The sequence below is a fragment of the Pituophis catenifer genome, unplaced genomic scaffold (genome assembly GCF_029215685.1).
Source record: "Pituophis catenifer annectens isolate HBS135680 unplaced genomic scaffold, rPitCat1.0.hap2 SCAF_3, whole genome shotgun sequence".
NCBI lineage: Eukaryota > Metazoa > Chordata > Lepidosauria > Squamata > Colubridae > Pituophis > Pituophis catenifer.
Window position 1 is genome coordinate 6,239,027 of NW_027256883.1, and position 13,249 is coordinate 6,252,275.

Sequence of the window (13,249 nt, forward strand, 5' to 3'; positions counted from 1 at the left end):
GATAAAAACTACCAGTTTGGGCAAACCGGTAGTAAAAAAAAATCTACCAGTTCATCTGAACTGGTATTTCCAACGATCAGCTGTGCCACGCGATTTAAAATAGCTAGAAAGCAGGAAATCTAAACCGTGCAGCACAGCTGCCCCCCCCCTCGCTGTTAAACTTACCTTCTGAAGCCTCCTTTTTCTGCACATTTGGCCCATACTGTGCATCCAAAGTAGAACTTTCAGGTAGTTGGGCAAAGGTTGGAGACAAAGTAGAACACCTGATATGCAACTCTGTAGGGTTTTCTGTTTCAACTCTTTTTTTTTTGTCTTTTGTTTTCATAGTTTTGCTGTTTTAACAACTTTGTGATATCACATTACATAAACATATAGAGGGTAATATGCTACTTGTTTAAAAAAATGTTTGTTCCATGTCATATATGACTACAAGAAAACTGGATCCAAACGTCTACCAAAATTATTTTATAATTTGTGAAGATTTTACAGTAATTAGTCCCGGAGCTCCTCAGAGTACCAAGGTGCACCCCAAGATTAGCACACAGGGAGAAGACACATAGGAGCAATCCAGTGCATTTTCTTTCATTTCACAAAAGAAAACAATAATAATGTGTGCTTTGATGTTGACAAAGTGAAATTTTCATTTGACATAACAGATTGCTTTATATCGTCCATTTTATACTGTCAAATTTCCTGAAACATTATTGTTGATGTACACCTTTTTAAAATAAAATAGATGACAGTGAAGAATGGGATAATAAAAAAAATAAGAGCATCTAAAGTATAACAACTTTCCAGAAAATCACAATGAAGAGATACATCAGGGTATTGCTTTGCCTGGTTGGTGCATGAAATTAAATTCTGAAACTAGAAGAGTTCAAACTTAAAGGAATGTCCTGATGACAGTAGAATAAACCTACTAAGATTAATTGGAGAATGTTGAGGAATGGTAGGTCTGCTGTATTACTAGAATATGTATTTCTTTATCCTGAATAAAATAAGCCAGGGTTTATCATATTGGCTGTGTGATAAGAATAGATGCATTTTTCATTTCACCAAACTTGATTTTAAGAGCAGAGTTGATGACAGTATGGCTTGAAACCTTGAATGTAGCAATTAAGCAAATGCTTGAAGTTTTTATTAATGAGGCCCTAAATTGAGACTTGGACAGTCAGATGAGGCTGCTGCAACCTTTATGCTCTGCCTGTATCTGAAATAGTTTCGAGAAAGCATCTTCCATTTTCTGCTGCTTTTCTCACTTTCAAGTTCCAAGTTTCCATTTCAAACCAGTTTTTCGGTCCTCAGTTTTGAAACCATGCCATCATCTATTACAGGGGTGCCCTGGAAACAGTGAAGGACTGGTCTACTGTGTGTCTGCTAGTGAAAATGGAGCTTGGGAGGGCTGCACGCGGCTCTCCCAGGCTCCATTTTCGGCTGTGACGGCCTCCTGCAGCCCTATGCCAGCGAAAACAGAGCTTGGGGGGATCATGCACATATTTTCACTGGTAGGGGACTGCAGGAGACCATCGCAGCCAAAAACGGAGCTTGGGAGCCTGTTTTTGCTGGTGGAGCGCTCAGGCCACCACAGGCGCACCCCCCCCACCCCCCGGACACGAGTGATGTCAAGCTGGCCATGCCCACCCTAGCCACGCCCATCCCAGTCCCCCAAGGTCAAACACAACCCTGATGTGGCCCTCAATGAAATTGAGTTTGACACCCCTGTATTATAAGTTCATCTGCATTACTCTTTTATTCTCTATCTTGTCTATCTTTTTTTTTATCTTGTTGCCCTTTGCATTCTCACACATAGGATACCTAAGGCAACTAACAGGTAATTTAAAAACTAAGCCAGTTAAATCCTAATGAAAACCAGAGTTCAGATAATCATTTTCAAACTGAGCCTGACTGAAAGAGGCTTTTACTTCGTTTATGAATTTCACTGCTTGGAAATACGTAACAGAACATATATTTTTTCCCCCTACTTTCTCAACAGATTTTTTGAGGGTAGAAAGAAATGGTAGTCTGGTTTTCTTGAAATCTGTGCCTTTCAGTCTTCTTTCCTATATTCCTTCTTTTTCAATGTGGGACTTTGCTTCTCAGCTTTTAAAATCCTTTATGGACAGGTAGTCCTCAACTTACAACCAATTTGTTTAGTGACCGTTCTAAGTTACAACAGCACTGAAATTCAGGCACTTGGCAGCTTGCTTATATTTATGATGGTTGCAGCATCCATGAGTCATTTGATTATCATTTGCAACTTTCCCAGCCGGCTTTCGACAAGCAAGGTCAGTGGAAGAAGTCATATTTGCTTAATGACCACATGATTCACTTAACAACTGGCAAGAAAGATCATAAAATGGGGCAAAAGTCACTTAACAATTGTCTTGCTTACCAGTGAAAATTGTGTGTCTTTGGTTCCTACAACATTTGTAAGGTAGATAATTATATAATTCAATACAATAGTAATGAGAATTCTGTTCCCTTTTAGAAAAGAAAGATGTAACACAAAGTCTAGAAAACTATACATCAAAATGCCCAGGAACAATGGACTTCATTACCCTTCCAGATGGCTTAAAGCTCCCCCCTGTGCCATTCACCAAACTTCCTATTGTAAGGTAAACTACCTTTTGTTTCCGTTCTTTACGTCCTGTGAGAGGATATAGTAATGAATCATATGTCACATAGGCCTCCTTTGGGATGGTACTAGAGAACAATGTTAGACGGAGGGCAGTGAACTGTTTCAGGAGGAAATCACTTGGGTAAAAGCAGGTGCCTTTCGGAGGAGATTGAAACTTCTGTAAACTATAATTGAAACCGCCTCTTGTATTCTGGTGGCATTATGGGATGCCTGTTTGTAGATGGTGCTGCCCTGTCATCGCCACCTTTTTAAGTGTTTTCTTGAGGAGGACATTGAGAAATACAAGCTCCTTTAAAGAACAGCCAATGGGTATAGGGAGGATACCTATGCCAGTTTTGAAGCACCGTTGTGAATTTTATGTCATTGTTTTTGAAATTCCTGCTCTGCTCTGTTCTGTTCTACTTTATTCTACCCTCTTCTACTCCACTCCACTCCACTCCACTCCATTCCCATTCTACATTCAAAACACACTCCACATTCTATTCCTATTCTACATTCTACATTCTACATTCTACATTCTACATTCTACATTCTACATTCTACATTCTACATTCTACTCTACTCTACTCTACTCTACTCTACTCTACTCTACTCTACTCTATATGCCACATTCCATATTCTATTCTTATTCTACATTCTACATTCTACATTCTATTCTAATCCACTCCACTCCACTCCACTCCATTCCCATTCTACATTCAATTCCACATCCCACATTCCATATTCTATTCCTATTCTACATTCTACTCCACTCCACTCCACTCCCATTCTACATTCAATTCCACATTCCACATTCTATTCCTACTCTACATTCTACTCCACTCCACTCCACTCATTCCATTCCCATTCTACATTCAATTCCACATTCCACATTCCATATTCTATTCCTATTCTACATTCTACTCCACTCCACTCCACTCCCATTCTACATTCAATTCCACATTCCACATTCTATTCCTATTCTACATTCTACTCCACTCCACTCCACTCCACTCCATTCCCATTCTACATTCAATTCCACATCCCACATTCCATATTCTATTCCTATTCTACATTCTACTCCACTCCACTCCACTCCACTCCCATTCTACATTCAATTCCACATTCCACATTCTATTCCTATTCTACATTCTACTCCACTCCACTCCACTCCATTCCATTCCCATTCTACATTCAATTCCACATTCCACATTCCACATCCCATTCCATTCTCCATTCCATTCTATATTCTATATTCTATATTCTATATTCTATATTCTATATTCTATATTCTATATTCTATATTCTATATTCTATATTCTATATTCTATATTCTATTCAGCTCTACTCCATTCCATTCCATTGCATCCCATCCTCATAGTTGGTCAATTCTTGCATGGCTGTTTAATGAAGCTGTTGAATGTCATTCCTTTATTTAAGGAACCGAGTTTGGAAGAGCTGAAATATTTCCCCATTTTAAAACTTAGCAGTTTGAGGGTATTTTTACTTTTGATCTTAGATTTGTATCCATTTAATCTTTTGTACAGAGATTTGCAAGCCTCCCCGGTATATAGAGCACTAGGGGATTGCTGAGAAATTGATTGTTCCACGGAGATTTTAATGTTGTGAATGGAATTATAAGATCCTGGATTGGTGCTTTCAGTGAAGAAGTGAAAGTGGAATTGAGCCTGCATGCTATATGTCCATATGACTATGACCTGAGTTATTATTATCTAATAGTATTTAGTAGTTTTAGTATTAGGAAGTATGTGAAGTATGTGAAAAACACGATGGCTTGATAATATCAAAACTGATACAAAGATGAACATCCAACAAATGAACAAAGCTGTGCTTGACAGGATATGATGGAGGGCACTTGCCTAGAAAGCCGCCAAGAGTCGGACATGTCTGAATGGTTAAAACAACAAATTTACTAGAGGTAGTCCTTGAGTTACAGCAGTTCATTTAGTGACCGTTCATACTTACAATGGCACCAAAAAATGGGACTTATGACTGATTTTACACTTAACAACTGTTGCAGCATCCCCATGATTATGTGACCAGAATTCAGATCCTTGGCAACTGACTCATATTTATGACGGTTGCAGTGTCCTGGAGTTATGTGATCACGAATAGAATAGAATAGAATAGAATAGAATAGAATAGAATAGAATAGAATAGAATAGAATAGAATAGAATAGAATAGAATAAGAATACTTTACTGTCACTTTGAATCTACACTAATCAGCATACATTAAAATGAAATTATGTTGCATACAATTTTCAAACCTTTGCGACTTTCTGATGAGCAAAGTCAATGGGGAAGCTAGATTCACTTAACAGCCATGTTACTAATTTAACAATTGCAGTGATTCACTTAACAACTGTGGCAAGTATGGTTGTAAAATGGGGCAAACCCCTGTCTCATTTAGCAAGAGAAATTTTGGACTACCTGTAGTTTAGTATTTTCTAGTTACTTTTGATGACACGATTGTCTTTTGATTACAAGGTGCCCAAGGCTATAAAAGGAACGTGTGGACAGTTCGCTAGTGCTACATTTGAGTGTCTGTATCTAGGAGATGTTAGGGTTAGGGTTACGGTGGGGCAAGACTCACTTATCAAATGTCTCACTTAACAACATAATTGTTAAGTGAGACAATTGTGGTCATAAATTGAGGACGACCAGTACAGTATTCCTAGATCTTCTTTCCATTTTTGTTTCATCTAATTTGAATCTGTTACTCTCTGCCCATTGGTATCTTTTTGAATTTTTGTCCACGTTCTGAATTCAGAGTTCTTTTGAAAGATTTTCCTTCTTTTTTCCTATGCCTGTTTCCATCTCCAGTGATTTGATAGACGTCATACTGCTTGCCTCTTCTGAGAGCTCTCTGAAACTCTCTGAAAAGTTCCTTACTGAGTCTTTTTTTCTTTCTTGGCTTTGGCCTCTCTCTCTTCTTCTTGGCAACTTCCACCATTTGTTCTGACATCCAGCTTGCTTTCTTCTGCTTCTTCATCTCCAGCAGTCTCTTTTCACAGTCTTCCGAAGGACTTCTTCAAGTTCATTCCTCCGGGTTCCTATCAATGAGATTCAGAGCTTCAAAGCGATTCTTGATGTTCTCCTTGAAAATGATATGAGGTGTAAGATCACAGAGTGAAACTGGTTGGTTTTTTTCTTCTTCTTTGGCTTTAGTGTGTGGAACTCGCACACGAGCGGTGGGTGATGTGTTAGACCCGTGATGGCGAACCTATGGCATGCGTGTCAGAGGTGGCACACAGAGGCCACTCTGTGGGCACACGCGCCATCGCCAGCTGCTTTTCTGGTTTCCAGTGTGTGCATGCACGCGGGCCAGCTGGTCTTCGTGTGCGCCAGAGTGTGGGAAACCCGAAGATGAGCTGGCCGGCGTGCATGCGCTTGCTGGAAGCCCAAACACCAGCTGGTCGGCGCACGCATGCGCACCATCCTGCTGGTCTTCCGATTTCCGGCACTCCTGCGCGTGCATGCACGCAAGTTCTGGTTTGCGCACTCGGTGCTGAAAAGGTTCACCATCACTGCATTAGACAGTTAGCACCTGGCCATGTCTTGGATGCTATAATGGAGATAATCCACCTCCTTTACCAATAATACAATCATTTTGATCTCGGTGTTTTCCATCTGGTGATGTCCATGTTTACAGATACGTCTTGGTTGTTTGGAGGCAAAAGAAATCACTGGAGCAGCAGAAATTAATAAAAGTCTGTAGAGATTCTCAGTCATCCAGGTTGTGGTTGTTCCAAAGGTGATTTTTGAGGAGGCAACTGGTCTTTCTTGTTTTTTTTTCTTTTGAAGACGTTTCGCTTCTCATCCAAGCTTCTTTATTATTAATAACCCTGAATGTGCATTGAATCAATATTTAGTCATATTTAGGGCACATCTTGAAATTTTGTATTTTAATGAGTCTCAGTGACTCATTTACTGGATCTGCTTTACATCCAATTAGGTTCATCGCATTGTATATACATAAGTAACTTTGAATTGATAGAACGATCCTCTTCATTGTTTTTATGGTTTCCAAGTCATTAATGCGGTGTTTCTATTCGGAGTTCACTAGGAAGTTCTAATATTGTCATGTATCTTATCATTTTACATAAAAGCTTTACACTGTTACTGTTCTTAAATGGTGAATTTATAAGAAGTGGGCAAAGAGATCAGGACAGATGGAAAGAAAAGCTATAATTAGTGTCTATCATGCTGATAATCCATGCTATTGTATCTGTCATTTGAATTGTCTCTCCTAAATTTGAATTTTGTAGCCGCTCTACATAAAAACAACCCCTTGTTCCTTGAACAGATCTGTCAAGCTCCTAAACCTCCCCGTTAGCCTTCGGCCACAGAAAATGAAAAGCCTGCTGGGTCAGAACATGGCAACGAAAAGTCCCTTTATATATTCGCCAATAATCGCTCACAGTCACGGAGAGGAGCAAAGCAAAAAAATAGGTGAGAAGCTCATTATTTTTTTAACTTGCATTCTCGTTTTTACATGCAGTATCTCGCTGGGGCTTGTTTTCTGGCTTTGATGCTGCAAATTGACCCAAATCGCGATTTGCCAATTTTGGGATCAATATGCTATTTCCTCTTCTTGATGATAAAATTGACAGCTTGGCACAGACGTATCCAGCTTTGTTTGTAGGGTAGGTCGCTAGCCCATTGTCACACGAACCTTGATTTACAATATGTAGTGGAAGAATTATAGACTGACTGTAAGAATCCTTCATAAAAATGTGTCTTTTTGATATTTTTACAAATGTATTGAGACCTTTCAAACAAATTGGTCCTAGATTCCTGAAATAAGTTAAGTTTATTTCTAGCCTACTTATACCATTCCATTTAAAACAAGGCAAAATGGTGTGCAGCAACTATTGTGTTTTGCCAGATTATCTAAATACAGCTGGTGTTCACATCTCAGTTCCAAATTCTGCCATCTCCTTCTGACCTGCATAAAATGTTGCGTAAAAATGCTTTTAAACACTTTGTAATTGAAACACCTGCTGGTTGGGAAATAGGCTTCCTTTTCTATCTCACTTCCCAAAATATTCCTAAAATATGCACACACATAAAAAATGTATCTCATTATACTTTAGGTGAATTCGTAGAGAGATCTGCTGAATTGTTGGTGATCTCTGAGCTTGCTTTATTTTTTGCAGAGCTTTTACCAGGTTATGTAAAATTATTTGTGCTTGAGACAGTAAGTTTTGCTGTCCGGTAATACATTTTTTTCTTTGTTCCCATCCAAGTTTATTTTACATCTGTTTTTCTTTTGTGGGGATTTTTTTTGTGTTGCTTACTTTTTAAATGTTTCTAACAATTTGCAAATGGCTGGTTGTTCGGCAGCATATGCATTTAATAAATCATCATCATCATCATCATCATCATCATCATTATTGGTATTATTATTATTACCATTCACTGATGAAGTTGTGGCTGATATTAGCCTGAGTCAGACTTTGTAGTACAGAAGTATTTATTAATTTTCTGCAGTGATTTCAATATTATATAACTCTCTTCTGGTATTATATGAAATTAGATTTGTTTTCAGTTATTTATATTTATTTATTGGAAGACTGCATCTTGCTCACAGAGAGACTCTGGACAATGTACAATTAAAAGACTTATTAATAGTTTAGTGCTGGATTTTATCCCTAAAATAGTTTTTAATATGGTTATTCAATCAGGCACAGTCAAAACACAGATGTAGTAACTTGGTCCATTTCAAATAAGCAGAACTAAAATTTTCCCCACTTGTGCTTAAGTTACAACTGCAGTAAAGGAAGAATGGGGAATTAGGCAATTTTTTTTTGCAGTGGTTACCACTGCTTTATTGAATGTGGCCTTTTTTTTTTTACTTGTAAAATTATTATGGTTTTGAGAATGGAACAAACATTTACACTGTGTGGTTTATATAAACCATTATCTGGATAGCGTTCACTTCTTAATATCATAATATGCCATAGTGAAGGAGCACCCGGAGGCTCCAACTGGTGCAGAATGCGGCCGCGCGGGGGATTAAGGGAGCGATGGGGCGCTCCCATGTGACACCCCTCCTCCGCGAGCTGCATTGGCTTCCAGTGGTCTTCCAGGTGCGCTTCAAGGTGTTGGTTACCACCTTTAAAGCGCTCCATGGCATAGAGCCTGGGTACTTACGGGACTGCCTTCTGCCGCCGATAGTCTCCCACCGGCCAGTTCGCTCCCACAGAGAGGGACTCCTCAGGGTGCCGTCAGCCAGGCAATGTCGGCTGGTGACCCCCAGGAGGAGGGCCTTCTCTGTGGCAGCACCTGCCCTCTGGAACGACCTGCCCCCGGAGATACATAGAATACCAGATCTCTGTGCTTTTCGCTGTGCCCTCAAAACTTTTCTATTTCATCAAGCCGGGCTGGCGTAACCCCCCCCCCCTTAGATATTTTTAATTGTAAATGGATTTTAGTCGGGAGGTTTTAAATTTTGGGCCAAAATTTATTTAATTCTTTTCAAATTTAAAATTTTGTATTGGGATGTTTTTTATTCTAGGCTGTGCACCGGCCTGAGTCCAGCAGGAGAAGGGCGGTATAAAAATTTAATAAAATAAAATAAATAAATAATAAATATAGCAGTGTCCGGTCCAAGTGCCCAAAGCGCGTGCAAACCCCCAAAATGCAACGCATGCGTGCCTCCCTACGCATGCGCCCTGCGCATGCGTGCAGACCCTGTGCATGTGGTCGGCTCCCCACGCATGTGCGCGCAGCCCCCCGCATGTACTTCGCCCCCCGCAAGTGTGTGTGGCCCCCCCCGCATGCAGCCCGATACCTGCTTCGCCCCGTGGCCACAGCACCATCAACCCCATCCAGGAAGACCCGCATGGGTGCCGTTCCACTTCTGCTTGCTCGCGTCCCTTTTATCATGTGATCCCCTTTTGTGACCTTTTGACAAGCAAAGTCAATGGAGAAGCCAGGGTCCACTTAACAACCAGGTTACTCACTTAAAAAAACTCACTTAACAAATGTCTCACTTAATAACATAAATTTTGGTCTGAATTGTGGCCGTAAGTCGAGGACTACCTGTATTCCAAAGATGCTAGATGGCATAACATTCTAATGAATGGCCTTTTCTAGCCTAGATAACAGGTATGCATTAATGTGTTTCCATAATGTATCTCCAGTGTGTAAAGTGTGAACAAAACTCACGCTTACCATACACCATGGATGATTTAGGCCATATGCTGTTTATGCTATTAACATTTATTTATTTATCGGCAGAAGTTTGCTAAAGTGAGAGCAGGCCGAAAATAGTTACAAGTGCTTAGAATGTATTTATTACTACCATTAACCAGAAATCTGCACATTAACAAAACAGACACATTTTCGGTTTCTTATAAAATAAAATGCAAACGTTAAAGTTTTCTTTTTTTAATTTAAATCTTAAAATGTAACTGGATAATTGAGGCAATCAAGACACGTTGTTTTACAAAAAGTATAAAAACACTGTGCTGTTATCAAGAAAATGGAATTATGCTGTTTGCAATTGTACATAAAATAAATGAGAATTATGTGGGTACTTCAATAAATAGGAAGTTATGAGGCAGGCCTTTATAAATGGCACAGTATAACAGCATAGGCTGTGTATTCAATAGAGCCTTCTCCACAAGGACACAGTGTCTAAGGAACTTTTTTATACTTACCCTTAAGAACAGCGTTGTGAAGATCTTATATCAGCAGTCCCCAACCTTTCTGCGGACTGGCAGTGATGGGGGTGGGTGGCAGCGGCAGGGGGGGAGAAGGACATGGTTTCGCATGCACAACCTAATCTCGTGCATGCACAAATGAAGCTTCGGGTATTTGCCTGCTGCTTATGTGACCCAGTACCTGTCCACGGACCAGGTGTTCGGGAGTTTTGTCCTATATGTTGGAATCTTATGTGACGCTGACAATCTATAGCCACATCAGGGGTGAAATGCTCCTGGTTCGGACTGGCTCGGGCGAGTAGGTAGCGATGGCGGTGGGCAGTTCGGAGAACCGGTAGCAAAAATTCCTGCCCTTGCCCTCCATGCCCAGCTAAGCCAGGCGATCATCAGAGGCTTTTTTTTCTTTTAAATGCCTCTGACAAGCCAAACTCTTTGACAATCCAAGCTCTGACGATCCCAGCTGAGTTTCCTGCCAATCAGGCAACTCAGCTTGGATCGTCAGAGCCATTTAAAAGAAAAAAAGTTTTTTCTTTTAAATGGCTCTGACGATCCAAGCTCTGACGATCCCAGCTGAGTTGACTGATCTGCAGAGGGTTTTTTAAAAACCCTCTGACGATCAGGCAACTCAGCTGGGATCTCAGAGCCTTTTGAAAGCATTTTTTTACATGGTTTTACATGTAAAAAATGGTTTTAAAAGTAAAAAAAAAAAATTGGCCACGCCACACGTCACATTACCCCTCCCACTAAGCCACACCTACAGAACCGGTAATAACTAATTTTAGATTTCACCACTGAGCCACATGCGATCACAATATCCAGTCTCTGCTTAAGTGTGTGTCTTGTCTGGAAAACTAACTTTCTGTTTATTTCTTCTGTAGATTTTCAATGGGTTCAGGGAGACGTTTGTGAAGTTCAGCTGATGGTGTACAATCCGATGCCCTTTGAACTCCGGGTAGAAAATATGGTACGGTTTGCATCCTGTTTCACCATAAAACCTAATTTGGGTTTAGCTATATGGGTAGCATTGGAGTCAATGTTAGTGATAGCTACAGTTAAGGTGAAATGAGACAGTTCATAGAAGGGATTAAAAAGGCTGAGGAATCTAAGGAAGGAATCCTTTATGTTGTGTCCGAACATCTCTGGAGCAGCAGCATGGGTTAGGTGTGCATCGGGCTAGAAGTTAATCTATCAACCATCCCAATGTGAAAGCCTCCCATTGGAGCCCCAAGCCAGTTGGTAGAGCCAGGTCTTTAGGCTCTTACGGAAGGTCAGGAGGGTGGAAGCTGACATCACTCGGGGTGAGTTGGGGTGGGGTGGCGCAAGATGTTCCAGAGGGCAGGCGTAACGGCAGAGAAAGCTCTTCTCCTGGACCCCACCAGCTGGAATACCCTGGCAGATAAGGCCCATAGCGTGCCTTGAATACAAACTCTACTCGTATTTTTAAAGTTTTAATAGATGAGAATATATGAAACTCAGGATTGAAGTCCTTGGTACTCTCTAGCTTGGTTGTCTGCTTCCAGATGTTTCATTCCCTCATTAGGTAACATCATCAGTACTAGTTTGTGTGGAGTGGAGTTTGTTCCCTGTTTACATATAGGTTTGTCCTGCCAGTTTTGGTGGGGATGTATTTTTTTTCCTTTGGAATTCCTTCATTAGGGTTTTGTTTTCTGCTTGACTGTTAGTCTGATGTTAATTTTGACTTATTTTTACTTTACTCTGAGTGTTGGTTGCTGTATTCTGGTCTTTTTTCTGCAATCTTTTGACATATGGGAGTGCTATTTTTTTAATAGCATATGTTATTTGGATTGTAGTGGTCAGGCACAAGTACAAGTTTTGTGAGTACAGTATCTATTTTGTTGGAAGATGTTGTATAGACTGTCTATTTCTGGTTTAAGTGACAATTCGCCATGGCCAACTCGCCATGGCCAACTCACCATGACCAACTTGCTACGGCCAACTTGGTATGGCCAATGCACTGCAGAACAACTCGCTGTGGGACAAGAGTTACACTAACATCAAAGAAATGGTGGAATGGAATCATTAAAGAAAGGATGGAAAAGGAGGGGCAGAATGAAATGTGAATGGCAAAAATTAAAATAATGTTTATTTATTTTAAATAATTAAATGGAATTGTTAAATTGTCCTGCAACGAGTTGTCTTGCAGCGAATTGGCAAATTCCCACTGCTGTGTGTGCTCATCTATAGTAAGTTATGTTCTTCCACAGCTGCTCTCGTGGGAGGTCGGGTTGGTACTTTGGTAGTAACATTGGTTAATATGTTTTCAAATCTAGGTAGATCAAGGTCCAGTGTGTTCTGTTTGCAAATTGTAGAAATGTTCCTCTATTATAGTTGCAATTTTTATTTACGTTTGAATTAAATGTACAACTCAGTAATTAACAGAGATAAGCCTAATGTCTAATATTATGTGGTAAGGAGGCAAAGGGATCTTTGTTATGTATATTGCCATAAACATTGTCATCTTTCTGCTTTACTTTGTCATTTTTGTATATTTTTAATAAAATGTACAGTTTCATCAGCGTTATAAAAATGATATATATGAATGTATTATGGAGAAAAGTTTTAACATTAATATGAATGATCCTTTTTCCCACACGTCAGAAAGTGGGGGAAAAAATCCAATAAAATTCCACTAAAGAAAGATGCTGAAGATAAAACTTTTCTATGGCAAATGACATTGATGATCGTATTTGTGATGTTTATATTGCTTTCCTGAAAGTTGGCATAATCATTTGTCAAATATATGTTTTGTGCTGTAGGTATAAAATATATTTCTCAAAGTTTTCGGTGAATAAGTAATGTGGTTCAGCCTACTGTTACTGAAATTGCTGTATTAATAGTTGCGTTTAAAAGGAACCACATATTTTTAACCTGTTTAAATCAACACTGATTTAAACTGTTCTGGCCCCTCCTGGATAGATA

General features: G+C 39.7%; 1 protein-coding gene across 1 annotated transcript in view; it reads left to right on the forward strand.

Annotated features, from left to right (window-relative positions):
* Nucleotides 1-13,249, forward strand: part of TRAPPC9 (trafficking protein particle complex subunit 9) — a 338,887-nt gene that overhangs the window by 32,173 nt on the left and 293,465 nt on the right. Inside the window, exons 10-12 of the mRNA XM_070941975.1 lie at nucleotides 2,489-2,615; nucleotides 6,946-7,091; nucleotides 11,188-11,273. Coding sequence (XP_070798076.1) covers nucleotides 2,489-2,615; nucleotides 6,946-7,091; nucleotides 11,188-11,273 — 359 coding nt within the window. The remainder of the gene's footprint in view (nucleotides 1-2,488; nucleotides 2,616-6,945; nucleotides 7,092-11,187; nucleotides 11,274-13,249) is intronic.